Source organism: Balaenoptera acutorostrata, chromosome 7, assembly GCF_949987535.1.
Source record: "Balaenoptera acutorostrata chromosome 7, mBalAcu1.1, whole genome shotgun sequence".
In the NCBI taxonomy this organism is placed as follows: domain Eukaryota; kingdom Metazoa; phylum Chordata; class Mammalia; order Artiodactyla; family Balaenopteridae; genus Balaenoptera; species Balaenoptera acutorostrata.
The window spans coordinates 14577481-14598569 of NC_080070.1; the positions used below are offsets into that span (position 1 = coordinate 14577481).

General features: G+C 38.0%; 1 protein-coding gene across 2 annotated transcripts in view; it reads left to right on the forward strand.

Annotated features, from left to right (window-relative positions):
- The window catches only part of KDM7A (lysine demethylase 7A), an 84206-nt gene that overhangs the window by 42395 nt on the left and 20722 nt on the right, over positions 1-21089 (forward strand). Inside the window, exons 3-11 of one of the 2 annotated variants that reach the window (XM_057550181.1) lie at positions 1214-1331; positions 5185-5345; positions 7208-7349; positions 7637-7823; positions 9037-9199; positions 12651-12738; positions 14024-14130; positions 17575-17666; positions 19927-20016. In XM_057550181.1, coding sequence (XP_057406164.1) covers positions 1214-1331; positions 5185-5345; positions 7208-7349; positions 7637-7823; positions 9037-9199; positions 12651-12738; positions 14024-14130; positions 17575-17666; positions 19927-20016 — 1148 coding nt within the window. The remainder of the gene's footprint in view (positions 1-1213; positions 1332-5184; positions 5346-7207; positions 7350-7636; positions 7824-9036; positions 9200-12650; positions 12739-14023; positions 14131-17574; positions 17667-19926; positions 20017-21089) is intronic. The other variant, XM_057550182.1, reaches the window with a different exon arrangement.

The following is a 21089-nucleotide window of genomic DNA, read 5'->3' on the forward strand; positions in this document are numbered from 1 at the left end:
TCTTTGTAAGGAGAAGGATTTGAAATAACTTAAGACTCGTAGAGTTGTATCCTTCCCCCAAGGTTTTATTATGAAAATGTTCAAACATACAGGAAAAGTTGAAAGAATTTTACAGTGAGTACCTCTAAACCCACCATCTAGATTCCACTATTAACATTTTACATTACTTGCTTTATCTCATATCTGTCTGTGTAACTATCCCACTGTCTATCCACCTTATTTTTTGATTCATTCTAAGTAAGTTATAGACATCAGTACATTTCCCAGAATCATGGAGGTTTTAGGCTTAAAAGTGATTTTCAAACTTAAAAGAAAAAAAAAAGTAAAACTGAAATCTTACATTGATACCACACAAAAGACATGTAGGTGGTGCCCCCTGGGGGAAAGAGGAATGAGGTCCAGAGCTCCTACCTCAGCCTCTTCTCCATCTTCCCTTTTATTAAGGGTTCCTCAACGCAGTCTGAAAAGCTGTACTCATTCCCTTCATTTCCACATTGAGGAAACTGGACCCAGACATGTTAAAGAGATTTGCCCGAGGTTGCAGAGCAAGTTATGACTAAACTAGGAGTCAAAGCCAAGTGCCCTGGTGTGGGTTTTGCTGTGCTTATTCAAGATTGTAGCCTCCCAGAGCCATAGAATCACGGGATCTGAGCGTTAGAACTGACCATGCGTTATTCATTCTGTCATCTTACTTGTCCTCCTTTCGTTATGATGCCGTCACCTGCTATTCTTTGTGTCAGTGTAACCATGCTTATTTTGGGAATAAATCTTGACATAAAAGAGAAGGGAACTGTGCTGTTAACATAGATTTCCGATGTGGGATCAAAGGCCCTGTCCTGAGGGGATGATTTGGATGATCCGTAAAAATCGTATTATGACCTAATGTTCTAGTGAAAGTCATGATTTTAAATAATTGTGAGATTTTATATGTGTAAATGTGGATATTATAAAAGGCTCAATCTGCTAATTTGAATGTTGATTTAATTTTAAAATCATTTTTGAAATGAAAAGATTTTTTAAAACCCACAGTTAATTGCCTATAATTGCAGCATTAAATTTTACTTCTTCAGCCTTAGAAATGCATTAAAAAATGTGAGTATTATTGTACTTGACAATTGTTGTTTCTGATTATATAGACTATAATGATTATAGAAAGTACATAGTACCACCAGTTACAAAAATGCTTTCTTTTTTTAATCTTCTAAAAATCCAGTGAAAAAGAGGAGGAACTGGCACAGGCACGACTACACAGAAATTGATGATGGTTCCAAACCAGTGCAGGCTGGAACTAGAACTTTTGTGAAGGAGTTACGTTCTCGAGTCTTCCCAAGGTAGGAAACCTCTTATGACCAAAGAACATTTAAGAATGTTACGCAATAAGGTGACATTATCTAAAGCAGCATTTTCAAACTTCAGGTTACAAGCCATTATTATTCTTAATCAGCTTTTTACTTTTTGAAAGTAAAACAGAATAGAAAATATTGGTACATTGCAAGTAATAGGAGTAAATAAGCGTAGGTTCATGGAAGCTTTGTTATGTGCATGTGTACTGGATTACTGGGTAAAAATGTATTTAACTGTAGGTCTCAGTCCAAAAAGTTTGAAAGACGCGGATCTAAGGCACTTATTCCCGTGCTTCGTTCCTTATGTTGTGCAGCTGCTGCTTCTCTTTCTCCTTCACCTCACCTACACCTATTTTCATACTCTGCTTTTTTCTAATGTTATTTTCCTATCTGCCTCCACCCTGTCTGCCCGAAGTCCCCACAACCGTTGCTTAGCGTCTGTTGGCAATAGGAGTAGGCTTTTTTATTTTTTTTAAAGATAATGGAAAGTATTTGAGTTATCTGTGGCTCAAAGAACAAACGTCAAAAGCATTATACAGCATTTAACCATGCTAATTTAGATCATTTCCTACTCGCTGCCTGACATCTATTTAAAGTGATAATGCTTAATAGGCTTTTTACACGAGATCATATCCAGGCTTGTTAAAAAGGGGAAGCACAATTTAAATTTCTTTTTTTTTTTTTTTTTTTTTTTTTAAAGGATTTTCTTATTTTATTTATTTATTTATTTATTTATTTTTGGCTGTGTTGGGTCTTCGGTTCGTGCGAGGGCTTTCTCCAGTTGCGGCAAGTGGGGGCCACTCTTCATCGCGGTGCGGGGACCGCTCTTCATCGCGGTGCGCGGGCCTTTCTCTATCGCGGCCCCTCCCGTCGCGGGGCACAGGCTCCAGACGCGCAGGCTCAGCAATTGTGGCTCACGGGCCCAGCTGCTCCGTGGCATGTGGGATCTTCCCAGACCAGGGCTCGAACCCGTGTCCCCTGCATTAGCAGGCAGATTCTCAACCACTGCGCCACCAGGGAAGCCCCACAATTTAAATTTCAATCACAATATCACCTGCAGCCTATTATGGAATTATTTCAGATCTTGTAACTATAAAACTCTTGCTATTTCGTCATAGTCTTTAGGATACCTGGCCGTTCCCCTCCCTTAAACAGAAACATAAATTATAAGCAGCTACTGTTGGCTCCCTCACGTACTGAGAGAAAAAAAAATTTATGAAACACAGTGATTTCCACGTGATTTTTGTGATATTAAAGGCCTTATTCTCAAATATTCTCCTTTATCAGTTTCAAAGTCATTGGAGAAATGTCTGTTTATTTTCATTGATTGATTTGGAGCCTAGGGCAAGAGTTTTCAGCCAGGGTCTATGGGCTGGCTTCAGAGAGGCTTGTGAGTTTCCTAAAATTGTATGAACAGTTGACATGTTGACATGTGAATGTGAATTTTTCAGGGAGAGGAGCCTTAGCTTTCATGTTTTAAAATAGGTTTGTAACCCAAAAGTGTAGTGTTAAAAATCCTGGCCCAGTGATTCCTGTGGCTTCTCGGCCGAAGTATTAAGCACAGATGTGAGCAGGTTACAGAGGCGGTCACAAGTGTCCACACTGTACTTACCATTAATTAAAGGTCTTTGGTTTTATTTAATGTAACTCCATAAACCGCCACATCATTTAAAACCATGGCAGGGTGACAATAATTAACTAAATTATACATACTTAATGTGATTAATACAGAAGTGTATAAAATAAAGTGAAGGGGTTATCTACCCCGACCCTCCCACTTTAAGACAAAGTCTTTTGAGACCCTTTTTTTAGATAAATGATAACTTTTAAAACAATTATGTGTATAGGTGTATGGATGTATATATACATCTAATTTTAAAAAATAAAATGGGGTTATGTTATGCATATGTTGTGCAACTTGCTTTTTTTACTGTTATGTTTAATAGATATCTTTCTGTATGTATACACAAATTTACCTCACTCCTTAACTGCTGTGTAGTATGCAATTGTGTGTGTGTGTGTGTGTGCGCGTGTTGTGTGTATGTAAATATATCCCGTGATTTACTTAACCGTCCCACTATGGTGTGTGTTTAGTTTGTGTCCAGTTTTTTCCTCTTGTAAGTAACGATGTGCCTGTATTTTTAAGCACTTGTACCTATATATATATATTTTTTTTTTTTAATTTTTTTTTTTTTAAATTTATTTTATTTATTTATTTATTTATTTATTTTTGGCTGTGCTGGGTCTTCGGTTCGTGCGAGGGCTTTCTCCAGTTGCGGCAAGTGGGGGCCACTCTTCATCGCGGTGCGCGGGCCTCTCACTATCGCGGCCCCTCCCGTTGCGGGGCACAGGCTCCAGACGCGCAGGCTCAGTAGCTGTGGCTCACGGGCCCAGCCGCTCCGTGGCATGTGGGATCCTCCCAGACCAGGGCTCGAACCCGTGTCTCCTGCATTAGCAGGCAGACTCTCAACCACTGCGCCACCAGGGAAGCCCATACCTATATATTTTTGATCAACGGGGGGAGGTAAAGCACCAGACGTTTAAGATGGAGGAGTACAAGTGACTTAAGATTCTCCCTTAGGTTGGAGTTTAAGGAATTGTTAAATTCTCAGCGGCTGGGGAAGAAGGAACACTTGTGGATGCTTATGGGGAAAATAAAAGGCAGTACAGAACTCAGTGAGTCAGGTGAAGGAGCTCTGAGCCCTCCACTTACAAGACTATCCAAGAAAAGTCTGTCTTGATTTTTTTTAGGCCTTAAACTGACCTTCTGTTATTGAGAAGGTGGGACGATCTGAGCTCAGTACTTCAGAGACCCAGTTTCTCCTGTCTTCTCCTTGACACCTAGGCTACAGATGACATCAAGACTCTTAAGATCTGACTGTATAAATGGAAACTGTTGTGTTTAACCTATGATGCAAGTGTTGCACTTAACTTTGAATGTATAGCAGCTGCATTCTGTGAGCAATTGGAAGATAAAATCTAGAATATCCCCATTTAAAGAGATCTTTGATTTATGGTTAGATAGGGGATAGTGAAAAGGGACAGACAAACCACACTTAAGTGTAATGCCTAGAACGTGTTAATCATTAAAGAGGGCAGCTGGAGGTTCAGCAACCCTTTTTAGTGGCTTAAGGTGACTGCGTGTTAAAATTTATTAAATACTGGTGATAGCAGATCTTTGAAACCAGGAGTTGGGGCATTTGGACATTGTCTCAAAGAGTAGGGACCACAGATGCTAGTCATCCCCCAGTGTGCAGGACAACATGAATTGTTCTATGTCCGGTGAGACTTTGCAATGCCTAACAAATATTTGTGTAGACTTTTATAGCCAGATAAAATCTGGTCTGTTTTTACTTATCGTAACCAGCTTTTATTCTATTGTACCCCCTCCCTTTTGCTCTTCTGGTTTTCTATGCAGCTTGTGTTGAGTGGCTTCTGATCTTGTTACTTTTAAATCCAACCACTCATTACAATTGATTGTAAGCATCCTATTAGTCTGTTATATTTTCCAGTGTTGTTTACCTGAACATTTACATATTGAAATACGTATTTTGCTGGAAACTAATTTGTTTTTTCTCTTGTTATAGTTAAGGCATTTTATATAATACATATATATTCTTCCAATTATATGGAGTATTGAAGTGATTATCTATGACTTTTACTTTAGAATACTAAAAGGGGCTTTATAAAACATTTGTTATAAAAAGGAGGATTAGGTATGATAGGTTGAGAACCACTGATGTAGATAATAATATAGTATATGAATTAACCCATTATCAGATTATCTTTTTTAACTGAACTTATCAACAAAGATGACATGTTACTCTTATGCTTTCCTTAGTGCCGATGAAATCATTGTAAAGATGCATGGCAGCCAGCTGACACAAAGATACCTGGAGAAACATGGATTTGAAGTCCCTATTATGGTCCCCAAATTAGATGATCTAGGACTCAGGCTCCCTCCACCTACTTTTTCTGTTATGGATGTGGAACGTTATGTAGGTACGAACTTGATTCCTTTAATTACTTGGGAAAACACGGTAAAAGTAAAATTGGTATTATCCTAAAAATACTAAAAAGTTGAATGAATAGATGTTAATTTAGTTCCGTTTCTGGGTCAGGAAAAGTGAAATTCAGTATTACCTATGTTGAAAACTATTTTTCTGTCAGCAGACCTACATTCAGAAAGACAGAAAAAAACATTTTGCATATTTTTATTTACTCAGCGTCATCCTACTGCTTTTGGTGTTGTTGTTGTCATCAAATTTCCTGATACTTGCTTAGGAACAGTTATTATGGAGGGGTAGCTACAGACTGAGGAAGAAGGCTTTGGGAAATCGGGTTGGTTCTAGGCCTCTGTAGCAGCATTCAGGTACAAGATTTCTGGATTCTGCTTTAGTGACCTCCTGCTGCCTAGAGAAAGGCTGTGAAAAAGAGGAGCTCATTTTCAAACCTGTTTTTATATTAATGACTTGGTGATACTGCCATTTAACAATGTCTGGACCTAATTTTTTATATTGAGGCCCGGAAAGGTATAAGAAACAAGGTGGAAGACCCTTCATCTGTTGCAATATTGTTGACATTTTCAGTCACTTTTTTCATTTGCATCAGGGTATTTAGAGATAAAGCTGACTCTATGTAGGTCTCGTTCCTTGTCAACGAAATAGATAGAGATTATTTGAGGATTAGATCTCAAATCTATCTTGACTCAAACTGTCTATTCTTTATAGTATGTTATCTCCTGAGCATGAAGTATCTGAGAACTTGTCCCTTTATTGATCCATTGGTTGACATTGATAATTGTTTCACTGAGGAAGTCCAATTAAATTGTCTGACTTCACATTCAGCTACTTTTGAATTATTTGATAAATTAGAGGATGAGGCTGAGGTTTCACCTAAACCTGTTTGCATAGATAGCACTGTAGAGTAAGTGGCTAGTGTAATGTAAGTGTAGGAAAAACGTTCATACTACTTGATAGCTAACTTTTTAGTACGCGGAATGCTTCAGTTAACAGAATTGTTTTGCCTCGTAAGTATAAAATAGTCTATTTAGCAATACTTTCTTAACTTATATAAAGTTACATTAAAGTAAGAAAATGTCACTTGTTTCCTATTTCAGATTAAGTATTGCCATATTTTGAATTTCACCTTATCCTACAGGACATTGTAAAACTAATTATGCTTTTTAGGGTGATGCAGTGTTGAGCAAGCAATACCTCATGATTTTATAGGAAAATTGTAAATTAATCCCAATTCAGAACTCATTTCACAGGCCCTAATATGAACTGGTTTTTGCTTCCTAACCATTCATTTTTTTTCTTGAAGCAGAATATTAGAAGAGAAGACACTACCAGGCAAGCAGGAATTGTTTGTCTTGGTTAATTTGTTCACTAATTCCCCAATGACCGATTGGTTTCTCAAAATGATGGACTCAGAATCTTAGGTGTTAGAAGTTAGGTCTTAGAAGTGAAAGGGAAAAGTCAGTCCCCTTATTTTATTTTATGCATGAGGAATGCGGCACAGTTCTTACCTACCAATGTAATATGCATTTTTGTTGTGAGCTGCACAAGAAATCACTGGTGTGTAGAAAGCTTTGTAAACATATAACTTTTTACACTCAGTGTTGATTATGCAGCTCTGTCTTAATTGCTTTATTCTTTCTTTCAAAAATCATCCCTTTGTTCAAAAGTTCCAGTTGGACTTAAAAAGTAAGGATATAGGAAGAATCTTTGTCTAGGCTATATAGTTTTTATAGATGGCTTAATTATCGTACAAGTAAATATGGTCTTTAAAATATTTTTGTTTAGGGCGTCTATTGATGAAATTCTTAAGCCCAGTAATAAGACTATAATTTTTCTCTGCAGGTGGTGACAAAGTGATAGATGTCATTGATGTGGCAAGGCAGGCAGACAGCAAAATGACACTTCACAATTATGTTAAATACTTCATGAATCCTAACAGACCAAAAGTGTTAAATGTGATCAGCCTTGAATTTTCAGATACAAAGTGAGTAGTTCTGGACATTTTGGTTTAGCCTTCTGAGTGTTAGCTAAAATGTAGTTAAATGATGAATTTCTTTTAGTAAAAAACATAATTGTGACTTCTAAAGTGGCCCAGTGATACAGCTATGTTGTAAATTTTGCTTTGGTTCCCTCAGACTTTAAGTATTGCTGCTAGCTGTGAGTTCCAGTTAATTTCTTGGTTTGGGTTGAGATGGGAGATGAAATTTTAAGAAGTTTTAATTTGCATGCTGTGGGTGTGTGTGTATGTGTGTGTGTGTTTTTTTTTTAAAGGATGTCTGAATTGGTGGAGGTTCCTGATATAGCCAGAAAACTTTCCTGGGTGGAAAATTATTGGCCTGATGATTCAGTCTTTCCCAAGCCATTTGTTCAGAAATACTGCTTAATGGGAGTTCAAGACAGCTACACAGATTTCCACATTGACTTTGGTGGGACTTCAGTTTGGTACCATGTCCTCTGGGTAAGCTTGGGGTATTTCTTTGTTCACTTAATCACAAAAACATACAGTCTTATTTTTCCACGGGTATATTCATTTGCTATAAATGACATTTGTAAAGAGGGAAGTTTTTTGTACTTTTTCAGTGGGAGCTATCATTTTAAATACTTTAAAGAAGCATTATGATTTTCTTTTTTTTAATCCCAAGTAATGGAGGAGCCATGAATTCTTAATTTATATAGATTCCCTTTTTTTGCCCCCACCTTATAAATTAATCTCTTTTAGCCTTTTGTCTCTTTTTGTTTCTTCTTCCCCCTAGTCAATTACCAGTTAATCCCTGAATCTAATACCTGAGAAGGAGCAAAATTATAGTAATAATTGCTTCTGACCTTAAGGTCAGGCTAAAGACAGCTAGTTGGATAAGTCAGGAATGCCCATAAAAATACGAATTCTCCTCAGGAGCTTATATTCACCTTGCTTTATCTAGAACTGTGCTATTCCGTACAGTGGCCACGCGGCACATGTGACTACGTTTAAATAATTAAACATAATTTAAAACTCAGTTCCTCATTTGCACTAACCACATTTCAAGTGCTCAGTAGCCACATAGGGCTTATAACTACTATATTGGATAGCACAGATATAAAACATTTCCATCGTCACAGAAGGTTCTTTTGGACAGTGCTGATCTAGAACCAGATCTTTGTCAATATCACATGCCTGTGCATCAGCAATGCTCTGGACTATGTTTGATGCTGTGCCCTTGAGCTCCTCTTCCTTTCCTCCATGAGAAGGCAAAGGGTTAGTTCATTAAAGAAAGTTTATTCACAGATCTTTAAAAATAATTGTATTATTATATGTCTTAGGAGAAAGGGCAAAGTTTCAGAGATGACTCTCTGTAACCTGGGGCCTATTAACATGTATTTACTTCTATACCTTGAAAATGAGATCAGTAGGATGTTTGTGATTCTTTACCCTCCTCTCTTGTAACTATTTCTCCATCACTACTTTATTGACCCCTTGTCGTATTTGAGAGGGGGAGCCTTAGCTTCTTTGAAGGTGCTTATTAAGGGCAATAGCTATTGATCAGGTATGTGAAATATGTCTTTTTGAGCCTTAAAAAATCTGATAATTATCTAATTTAATTTAGAACATTGTATTGGGAAATTACATCAATATAGGCCATCCTAAGAATGGCATTTCCTTTTTCAAAAATAGTGTGATTACTTCCTCCTAGGGCGAGAAGGTTTTTTATTTGATAAAGCCAACAGATGACAATTTGGCACTCTATGAATCTTGGAGTTCATCTGTGACCCAGAGTGAAGTGTTCTTTGGAGATAAGGTGGATAAATGCTACAAATGTGTGGTAAAGCAGGGACATACCTTATTTGTTCCTACAGGTAAGGTTTTAATCCCATCCCGCTCCCCATAGTGGATACTCATCACATGGAGTCAGCTTTTGATTGAAATCTCTGACTTTAACGTGTTTGGAAAGGAGTTTTGCATAGCCCGAGAGATGATTCTGATCTTGGACTTTTCACTTCTTTGTGCCTTAGAGGGCTTCTCTTGTAGTTAGGACTTGTTTTGGCGTTGTGTTTTATGTCATTTGCCTTCACTTTTATTTTTATTTAGAAAAATTCATATACCATAATACTCACCCTTTTAAAGTGTACAATTCAGTGGTTTTTAGTAGATTAACAGGGCTGTGCAACCCTACCCCTATCTAATTCCAGAACATTTCATCACTTCAGAAAGAAAGCCCATGCCAATTAGCAGTCACTCCACATTTCCCCTCCTCTGAGCCCCTAGCAACCACTAATGTGCTTTCAGTCTCTGTGGATTTGCCTATTTGGGGCATTTCATATATAATACGTGGCCTTTTGTATCTAGCTGCTTTTGTTAGCATCATGTTTACTAGGCTCATCCATGTTGTAGCACTTATCAGTGTTTCATTGCCTTTTATGGCCAAATAATATTCCATTGCATGGATGTACCACATTTCATTTATCCCTTCATCAGTTGATGGACATTTGGGTTGTTTCCACTTCTTGGCTCTTATGAATAGTGCTGCTTTGAACATCTGTGTGAAAGTTTTTGTGTGGAGGTTTGTTTTCATTTCCCTTGGTTCTATATACCTAGTAGTGGAATTGCTGGGTCATATGGTTTAATGATGTTTAACTTTTTGAGGAACTGCCAAACTGTTTTCCTAGTGGCTGCACCATTTTACATTCCCACCAGCAATGTACAGGTGTTCCAATTTCTCTACATCCTCACCAACACTGTAATTATCTTTTTTTATTTTTGTCATTCTAGTGGGTGTGAAGTACTTGTATCTCATTGTGGTTTTAATTTGCATTTCCTTAATGAGTAATGATGCTGAGCATTTCTCTTATTGGCCATTTGTATATCTTCTTTGGAGAAATGTCTATTTAAATCCTTTGCCCTTTTTTATGTTGGGTTGTCTTTTTACTGTTGAGTTGTAAGCATTCTTTATATATTCTGTACACTAGCCCCTTATCAGATATATGATTTGCAATATTTTCTCCCATTCTGTGGGTTGTCTTTTCATTTTCTTGATAATGTCCTTTGCATAAAATTTTGATGAAATTCCCTTCAGTTTTAACTGGTCAGCTCTACATTGATGTCAAAGGCCCAAGCCTGCTGTAAGAATCTGGGCAGCTGTCCTGGGGCAGTTAGGAGGCAATGAGTCTGTTTTGAGGGACCCTAGGAAGGGATTGAGTGCCAGCCTTAGCTATAGCCTCAAGTATAGGTATCAGGTCTGTCATTTTGAGACGTGACTAAATGCAGGGTATGGACTTTCCAGGTCAGTGGTTTTGAGAATTGTGTTCTTCTGATTTGGATGACGTTAATGGCTACACAGTTTGCAAGGATCTGTTACAGGCCCTGCTTTCTTACCTTGCCTCTGGAGTATATAATAAGAAGTATGTGTTGACCAAATGAATGAATAAATGCCTAGAACTACCAGAATTTATAAATCTAGATACGTATCAATATTTTCACTGTGAATGGGGTAAGCTCCTCCCTTAAAGCCCCCCAAAGCTCCCTTTTATAACAAATATTTTGTTATGCCCGCTTCAAAAATCTTGAATTCACATTTATCATTAATATAACCTCCTGCACCAGTAATTCCCCCCCCAATTGATGTAATGACCTAATTAGAATATAAGGAAGAAATTAAAAGTAATTTATAATAAAACACCATTTTACAATGTCCCTGCTCAGGCACAGCAGCATTAGAAGTCAGGATGATGCACAGGCCAGCTAGCCAGTACAGGTGTGTAATTGGTAGTTCAAAGTCTGTAGCTTTGGTGTGGATTAATGGTTCTCAAACTTCATTGACCATCAGAATCACCTGGAGGGTTTATTAAAACAGAGTGCTGGGCCTTAACCCCAGCGGTTCTGATTCAGTAGCTCTGGGGTGGGCCTGAGAATTTGCATTTCTAACAAGTTCCCGACTGAGGCTGGTGCTGCTGGTCTGGGGACCACATTTGAAGAACTGCTGCCATAGATAGTGTGATTTTTTTTTTTTTTTCCCCCCAAGGTAGTTGGCAACTGATATACTTCCTTCAGTTTACAGGCTACCTAGTTGTATTCCTGGAAAATTGTGCCAAAACCATGCAAAAGATCCTTGTTTCATATGAATGGAGTTATAGTTTCTGGGCTCAGACAGTTAATAACAGGTTTTGTACCTATCTGAATGCCCAGCAGAAATTTGGAAGTCCTGACTAATGGAGGACAATTTCTTACTGTGTGGAAGTGTCCTGCACGTTGCATCCCTGGCTCCCGCTCACGAAGTGACAGTAGTGCCTCCTGATCACTGTGACCAAAAAAGCCCACCAAACTGTCCAGATCACACTCTACAGGCGGTACTGCCTCCATTGAGGACCACTGATCTACAGAATTTGAAGCCAACAGAGACTTCAGATTTGTGATTTCAGGATCAAGCTCAAGGCTTTTGTGCCTTTGAGCACACACATGGTCACCACTTGAAAGCCAGTCTTGGGGGGGAGTTTTTTGATCTTGTGTTACAGCACAATGAGGGATCAGAATATGAAAAGTATAAGGAAAATGGGATCTGTCTATTTTAACAGTCAATATTTACATGCAAACGTATGTGTGTATATTTATTTATGTTTATATGAAGTCTTTATGTTTGGTCTACGGACCTTTCTTTCAAAAGTTTAACATCATCTCAGAAATGAGCCTCACTCTGAAACATTTTTATGGGAAAACATTTTGACTTTGCGGGAAAATATCATTTTGATTGCCAACATTTATATTTATAGGACCATAACCCTGCCTAATGAAATGTGGGTGATCTACTTTTTCTTTCTTAGAGGAAGGTCCCAGGTTGAGTTCCACTGATCCTCCTCTGCTTGGTCCCTAAGGACACTTGTTTCAGGATGACACTAGGGAGGCAAAGCGCCCAGCCAATCCCATTGTTCGTTTAATGAAAACGTGCTTGCCTCACTCTAACCAGATTTGACTTGTCTCAGAGTAGAATCTTTAATATAGAGTAGATTGTGTTTTTAAACTAAAAAACTGAAACAGCAACAACCACAAAAACCTTCACCTCTCCTGCACCGTAATTTTGTCTAATTCGGTCAATCCATTTATCTTAAACACAGCACAGAGGCTGGCATATAATAGGCATTTAATACATATTTGAATCATTGAACCTCTAGATGGTAATAGACATTAGCTTCTCTAGCACTGAAGTATGAGGTAAACTGATTTTGATATTTTGTGTTTCTTAAAACAGGTATATATCACGTTTGTGTGGTTTGAATATTGAAAAATCACTGATTTATATACTTTTAACCATTTCAGGGTGGATTCATGCTGTGCTCACTTCTCAGGACTGTATGGCTTTTGGGGGGAACTTTCTGCACAACCTTAACATTGGCATGCAGCTCAGGTTTGTGTCATCAGTATTTAAAGGATCTTTTGTCCTTTCTTAAATAGGACTTAGTTCTAAAAGTCAAAAACAAAAACAAAAAATTCAGCAACATACTTAATTGAGATCTCATGGAGATAGGCCCTGAGAAGTTATTAGGAACTTTTAACAAAAGTATTGTCTTAAAATTTTGACAGGAGAACACCTTGATGCTTTTCTAATCTAAAACAAAAAGAATAATTTATTCAATTTGAGACTAGACATCTCCCCAAATTTCAAAATTTTGTAGAAATGGATAGGCTCTCCTTTGGCTATTTTTACAGTGAGGGAATTGAACAAAAACCAGTCAGACTCAGGTGTGACATATGGTGCTGGGGCAGAGCAACCCTAAGTTAGGATTGTTGTCAAAACACCTGCTTTAATTTTGCTGTGGTAAAGGATTAACAGCTATTTCCCCTTCTGCACGAGAATTTGACCTTTGGGTAATAACTTCCCCTGGTAGCCTAATGAGAGAAGAATGTTACTAGGCAACATTGCTTATGGTAAAATGATTCCTGATTGATAAACCACATCAGTACTGGCAGAACTAGAAATACCTAGTAGGAAGCCGTGTCTTTGGGCTCTCCTGAGTGTGACTGTTACAACTTGGCATGCCCCTGGGGAGCCCCGGAAGCCATGCATCTGTGGAGTTATTACAAGAGGTTCTGGCTCTTGGGGCAGGGGGGTATGAAGCTTTAAGCCCGGGCAGCTCCCACACTTGCCAAGTGCGAATCTTGATTCTTTGGACCTGAGCTGTCCCTGGGGAAAGACGGCTCCTGGCTGTGTGGACTGTTGCAAGGACTCCCACGGAAGACTCACCCTGTGGCGAGCTGTGGTTTCCGTCTTCTCACCTTGACCCTTGCCAAGTGTGGTCCTGAGCTTGAATGCTTAGTAGAGCCTAAAGAAAATGCCATGAGAGGGTGTTGCAGTGCTGTCCAACACAGGGAGCTGGTTTGTAAACACATCGTTCTATTTATTATAGTGGAACCCTTGTAAAATTCCTTCTGTTAAAACTAGGCTACAGATCCCAAGGGGTGATCTTTTTGAAGACCAGTGTAAATTCTTCAGTATCCTGTCAAATCTGTTAAGGGCGGACCTGAGTAAGATCATAGCTCAGTCTTACCCACGTGTGGTGGTGTTGAGCGATGTGCACTACTTGATTGGTCTTACACGTCGTGGGCTGCTTATTTTAGTTAAGTTGGTTGTCTCCATTTAACTTTGAAATGCTAATATTAATATTAAATTTCTTAAACTTTTATTTATTTAGGTGTTATGAGATGGAAAAAAGGCTAAAAACACCAGATCTTTTCAAATTCCCTTTCTTTGAAGCCATATGTTGGTTTGTAGCCAAAAACTTGCTGGAGACCCTAAAAGGTAATAAATAATCTGTACATTTTGTTGTTTCATATGATGCATGATATTTCTAAATTCACTAAAAGCCACTCATAGAAAGAGAGGTCCTTTTTAAAATGTGGTGTGGCTATTGTCCCTATTTTGTTTTTTAAATGCATGATTTTCCTCTGTTCAGAACCTTTTTAGCAAATTAGCAAATCTCTAGTCCATAGGCATAAAAATCAGATATATGAAAAGCTGCATCAGAACCACACAGGTAATATTGATAAATGTTCCTTTCACCGGGGACTCTAGTCATCTGCACACATTATCAGGCACGTGAAAGTGCCTCACTAACAAAAATGCAGTTGAAGCCAAGGGACTGTTACCTAGTATTTGTTCCCAAACATTTGCTTTTAAAAAGTCGAGGGAATAATGTTCATGTCCTGAGTGAATCAGGTGGTGTCTGTGCCATTACCATTATGACCATTATGTGGCCAGTATAAGGCACCTGTTAGCACAAACCAGCTAGTGTCAGGCTATGCATGTATAGTTGAAGAAAAATAGTTCTTTTCAAGGGAGGGGGGAGATATAGCCCTTTAAACTTGAAAGGTACCTCTTTTATGTGGAATTTCAGATTTTGATGTTTTATTACTGGTTTAATAATCTTTGAGCAGTCAAGTTGGAGACTCATTGTAACTTCCACTTTTATCTATTTTTTGCTTTTTGTGCACTTATGCCCATGAAAATACAGTCCATCTGGTTTTTGTGTTGTCAAACTTTCCTAGTCAGTTTGCCAGTAGTGCTACTATTTTTTAAAAATTATTTAATTAATTTATTTATTGGCTGCATTGGGTCTCATTGCTGCATGCGGGCTTTCTCCAGTTGTGGCGAGTGAGGGCTACTCTTTGTTGTGGTGCGCGGGCTTCTCATTGCGGTGGCTTCTCTTGCTGCAGAGCACGGGCTCTAGGTGCGGGGCTTTCAGTAGTTGTGGCATGCGGGCTCAGTAGTTGTGGCTCGTGGGCTCTAGAGCACAGGCTCAGTAGTTGTGGCACACGGGCTTAGTTGCTCCGCGGCATGTGGGATCTTCCCAGACCAGGGCTCGAACCCGTGTCCCCTGCATTGGCAGGCGGATTCTTAACCACTGCGCCACCAGGGAAGTCCCAGTACTACTATTATAATTAGCTCCCAGAAGAAGAGATATAAACAGATTAAACAATAAAGTCTAGTCTAAACATTTGGGGTTTTTCCCCATTTAAATGTTACACAAGAAGAAAAGGTAAAAGGAAAAAAAACAACCAATAACTTATTTCTCAGGATGGTATGCATGGAATTAAATGATAAAAATCATTTATGGTTTCTTTCCTTAGAAGGGGGGCTGGGGAAAGCTCACTTTCTTTGGAAGGAAAGAGCAGTAGAACCCCGTCTCACACCTTGTAGCACTGTGTAGAGGTAGGTGTCTTGACAGTGGTGCAGCTGTACAGGATGGAGGTGGGATCCCATGGATGGGGAGGGAGTAGTGTTCTCACGTATTTTTCTTGGCTGCGGGAATGTCACAGTAGACCCATAGAGTTGCAATATATGATTTTCAGTAAAATACTGGACAGTAAAGTTCATAGTCTCCTATTCAAGTAGAAGCCTGGGAAAATAGGAGCACTTATAAAAACACTTACAAATGTCCTTATTTTCTGGAAATAGAACCCAATTACTGAACTCTCCAGATAAGAGATTGGCAATTCAATATTCAGAAAATTCAGAGCACTTTTTCCATCTTTCTCTTCTCACTAACACATACATGTACACACACACACTGACACACTGACACACACACACGCTGACACACATACACACCTGGGGTAATGCTTTTTCCTAAATGTCTAAGAGGGGCTCATCAGTCGACTTTTTAGAACAAATTAAAAATGTATCTAAAAGACAAAGTCTTGCTGTTCCCCTTGCAGCCACAAGCAGCAAATTGTTCAGTCTTAAAATAACGATTTAACCTTTGTTTTAGGCCATTGAGAGTCAGAAATATTGAGGTCTGACTGAAAACATGAACCTATACATTAAAAACCTAAAAAAAAAAAGATTACTGTAAAAGGATATTTGTAGGTGAGGTTTTAAAATGTTTTCATTTTTTTTTAAAATTTTTTATTTATTATTTATTTATTATGTTTATTTTTGGCTGTGTTGGGTCTTCGTTTCTGTGTGAGGGCTTTCTCCAGTTGCGGCGAGTGGGGGCCACTCTTCATCGCGGTGCGCGGGCCTCTCACTATCGCGGCCTCTCTTGTTGCGGAGCAGAGGCTCCAGACGCTCAGGCTCAGTAGTTGTGGCTCACGGGCCCAGTTGCTCTGCGGCATGTGGGATCTTCCCAGACCAGGGCTCGAACCCGTGTCCCCTGCATTGGCAGGCAGATTCTCAACCACTGCGCCACCAGGGAAGCCCTAAAATGTTTTCATTTTGTCAACTATATCAGTACAGGCTACCTGGCAATATTAGTGACTCAGTCCAGTCCCACTAAGGCTAGAGCCAGATGACCACTATACCAATTGCCATCGTCTTAGGATTCATCCTGGAAGCAGGAATGGTGGTCTTGTTACCCCACATTATGTTGTTTTTTTTAATCCCTGACCCTTTAACTTTCTACTATGGCCTGTTATCTTCCAGCTCAGGCTGTTAATAAGGTTTATATGATGGGTTAAATAAGTGTGGATTATATGAAACTCTTAACTGTGTTTAGTGTTAGTAATAATAAAACAGTGAACCAATTTTGGGTTCATGTAAGTAAATTAAACACTGAGCAGAAGTGAGATCTTTTGCTTTTGTTTCACCTTACCTGAATTTTAGACCACATCTAATATATTTTGCATGAGTTTTAGATAACCAATTTGGTTTTAAAACCCAGAAAAAACATTTGTGTGTATGTGTATTTGCCTTTACAATAATGTGGTATGTCATGCCCATAGTCAATTGTGTAGGTCACACACTGCATACACATACTCTCTCATACAGTTCAAAGAATTACACAGCTATCACTCAGGTCAGCTCTACCCAAAGTAAGCAAAAACAGCCTTGCTGCTGCCTTAGAGAGGCCCAGTTATTTTTCCCATTGCACCCTCCTCCTTCCCTTCTAGAGAGAACCACCATCCTGACTTTTGTGAAATCCTTTTCTTCAGTTTTATCACTGTGTCACTAACTAAAATAGTTTAATTTTGTCCATTTTTAGACTTCGTGTGAGTAGATTCCTACTGATACTCTTTCGTGACCTGTCTTTTACTCAACATTATGTTTGTGAGCTTTCTTTTAACTGGAGCATTTAGTACAACTACATTTAATGTAATACTGTTTCTTTTTCTTTCTCACCTTTTCAACTGATTGTTTATTATTTCTCTGTTAACTTGTTTGATATTTGGTGGTTACTCAAAACCTAAAGTTAATCCCTTTGTTACAGAACACTAACTCCTTTCCCCCTCAACTTCATTGCCACAGAACTGAGAGAAGATGGTTTCCAGCCTCAGACTTACCTAGTGCAGGGAGTGAAAGCGCTGCATACTGCTTTAAAATTATGGATGAAAAAAGAAGTAAGTAGTTGTCTTTGGTGAAATAATTGTTAATTTTTACATGGCAGGGTGAGGAAAACAGAGTCCTTATGTTATTTTGGGGTAGTAGAAGGAGTGGAAATCATGCTTTAAGTACAACCTGCATTTTATTGGACAGTATATACAAATGTGCTGGTTTATGTTTATATTTATGAGAATGAAGTACCTAGGTATTTCTTTAACCTCAAAAAGAAAGTAAATTTGAGTATATCTAGGATATTGACTAAGAAATGAACATGTAGATATAGAATAATAATATATAACTTTGAGCTCACATAGTGTGCTAACCACTGTGCTTAGTTATATCCATAAACTCATTTACTCTTCAAAACAACTATATGAGGTTGGGGTACTCTTGGTATCCCCATTTTACACATGGGGAAGCTGAGGTTCAGAGTTTAAGAACTTGCCCAAGACAACTGGTGGAGCTAGGATTAAAGCTCAGTCTCTGTGTTTGCAAAGCCTATGCTGTTATCCCTCTGCTAGTCTTATGTAAGAACGAAGGAAAAGAGAGGTCAGGGTTCAAGCAGGAGATTTCCATTTTTCCCTAAAATGTGGTCTAGTTTGCATCTGAATCCCACCACCTCTAAGAGGTCATCCCAGGTCTCCATTTGGAAGCAGTATGTCTTTTCCTTATGCGTCCATAGCGTATCTCTTGTGCCAGTGGACTTAAAAGTAATGTCCATAAAGTAATGTGTCCATGTCCTCTTGTCTAAGTTTATAAGCTCTTGAAAAACAGGGACTTTCTCATCTTCATTTCCTTCCTGGAACTTTACACACAATGTTTTAATAAATGATAAATAGTTGAGCTGATGAAAATACATTCCCATGCTAATTTCTCAAATGTCCACCTGAAATAAAAATCCCCCTCTTAAAAGATATTGGGAGACAGTAATTAATAGGTTACCCTCCCAATAATTTTATGCTCCCTTTCACTCCATTGCTGCATATCCATTAAGAGTAAGGGCACTGTGGAAGCATTCAGGAAAATAAAAATCATGTCTTCCAACGTCAAAGATGTCATCATTTAAATGACAAGTAAAGGCATAAACAGATTACAAAAGTATATAGTATATAAAAAGATAAAAACGAAATGATATGTTGCAAAACCCATGTAATTCTTTTCCTTCTGAAGGCTGTAGACAAGTTGTTCTCAAACTTGTGTGTTTATCAAAATTGCCTTTAGAGCTTTTTAAAAATAAACTCCCTGCTTCTTTCCCAAGAGAGTCTGATTTAATTGATCTGGGGTAGGATCTGAACCTCTGTTTTTAACAGACTTTGTAGGTGATTTTGATGCACAGTAAAACTCATCAATAATACATACTATTAATTCATTGCATTTGAAGTGCCCTTTTAAAAGCATGATGTTTGCAGTTAACTGTAAACCTTGCTCTAAGATGAGAGGTAGCTTAGCATAGTGGCTAAGAGCGTGAACTCCGGAGTCAGAGGCTTGGATTCAAGCCTCAGCAATGCTGCTAATAAACCGCTAACCTGTGCTTCAGGCCCTCAACTGTAAAGTGAGAGTCCTAATAGTATCTCTATCATAGTGTTGTTGAAAGGATTTATGAGTTAACACTCGTAAAGTACTCAGCTGTATCTTGATGTCATGAGTTTGTTTTAACAAATTATGCTAAACCAAGGAGAGGATGTAAAGCAGAAGTAACAATTAGTACGTTAAGTGCGCCTAAAAGGTCAAGACTTTCTTAGATGTACAGATTAATATTTGAAAATAGACATAATAAATAATGACAGCCGTTTGCAGTCCAGTAGATATGGTAACTCACCAATTAATTCCTCTTTCCTGTGGATGGGATCTTTTTCCTATTTCGCTTTCGATGTGAAAAGAAAAAAAACTTTGCGAATTAGATTTCCCATGAGAAACTAGGATTATTTTAGTGCCTGTGTTCCCCCTTACAGATCCTTACGTATTATGAATTAAATTTAGTTAGTTTCTTTACTAATTATAGTAGTAGTTAGAATTACAGTAGGCTTTGAGGTGTAGAGTCCATATAGAACAAAATTTACAGTAAGACAAGTCCATTTTTAACTCAAGGTAAGAGGATTTTATGAGTTAATAAGGATCTCCTTAGAAGATATGAAACCAACCACATGAGCTCTGAGACCTGACTTGTGGGTATTTGGCCTTGTCTGTAAAATCTAGAAAATTGATTCAGTAAATTAGTTTTTACATCTTAAAATGGAAGTAACTTTGGTTGTCTTATCTTTGTTAATCCAACTACAGCTTGTATCTGAACATGCCTTTGAAATTCCAGACAATGTTAGACCTGGACATCTTATTAAAGAACTTTCTAAAGTAATTCGAGCAATAGAGGTAAGAGTAGAAACTACCATCTAAATGCCTGGTTACTATCTGCTTTGAGAAGCAGTTGGATCTACCACCACACTACAAACATTGGAAAGCCCTGACACTCTTAGAAGAAATAGAATGCACTGTGTCTTGGAAGGAGTCTCAGGTTTTCAGGCTCCCAAAGTCCTACGGAGAAATCTGGAGTATTGTATCATAGTGAAGTAATAAGGAAGCAGTTACCAGGTTACTTCAGGTTCTTTAGGTTACCCCAAAAATAAAAAAATACAGCATAAACAAAACTTTCAGATCTCGTTCATTTCTGCAATGCAGAGATGAATACATGTTAAGAAATGAAAGAAAGAGAAAAGGTAAGATGAGTAAGAGCTGGGTGAAACTGAATTGGAAAGAAGGATGACACAAGTAGGGTAAGGCAAGGAGATCCACTTGACTGAAAATATGACAGCAACTCGGTTAGGTAAATGCCCTTTGATAAAAGCCCATGAAGTCTGAGATTAGGTGTTTTAATTTATTAATTAGGAGCTATTCTAGGTATTAAAGAAAGGGGGTTTTAATTAAAGTAATTCTTGAGGAAGGTGGTTCTGTTAGTGTCCAGCTTGAACCGAAAGGAAATTAAGTGGAGGAATGGCGGCTAACTGATACAGCTCAGATTAGGGCTGTGTTTGGGGAATGAAAAAAGATGTACGTCTAAGAAATATTAAAATGTTGGGTTTAATATCCTTGGATAGAGTATTTCATGTAATTCTCAATATGTTCAGATATGGTAGGAAATTGTTTTCTGTTTTTGAAGAGCTGCATATAAATGGATTTTTAAAATCAAAAGTCACATATTTAATTTATATATTTATGGATAAATATATAAATGTCATATATAATAACAACCAAAACTAAGAATAAACTCAATAAGAAAGGTGTAGGTCTATATGAAAAAACTATAAATCTTTACTAAGAGAAATAAAACTATAGTTGAATAAATGGGAGTGTCATTTCTGAAATATGTCAATTCCAAATTAGTATTACAAATTGAAAATGGTAAAATATACCTGGAAAAATAATTGGACAAAAATAGTCAACAAAGT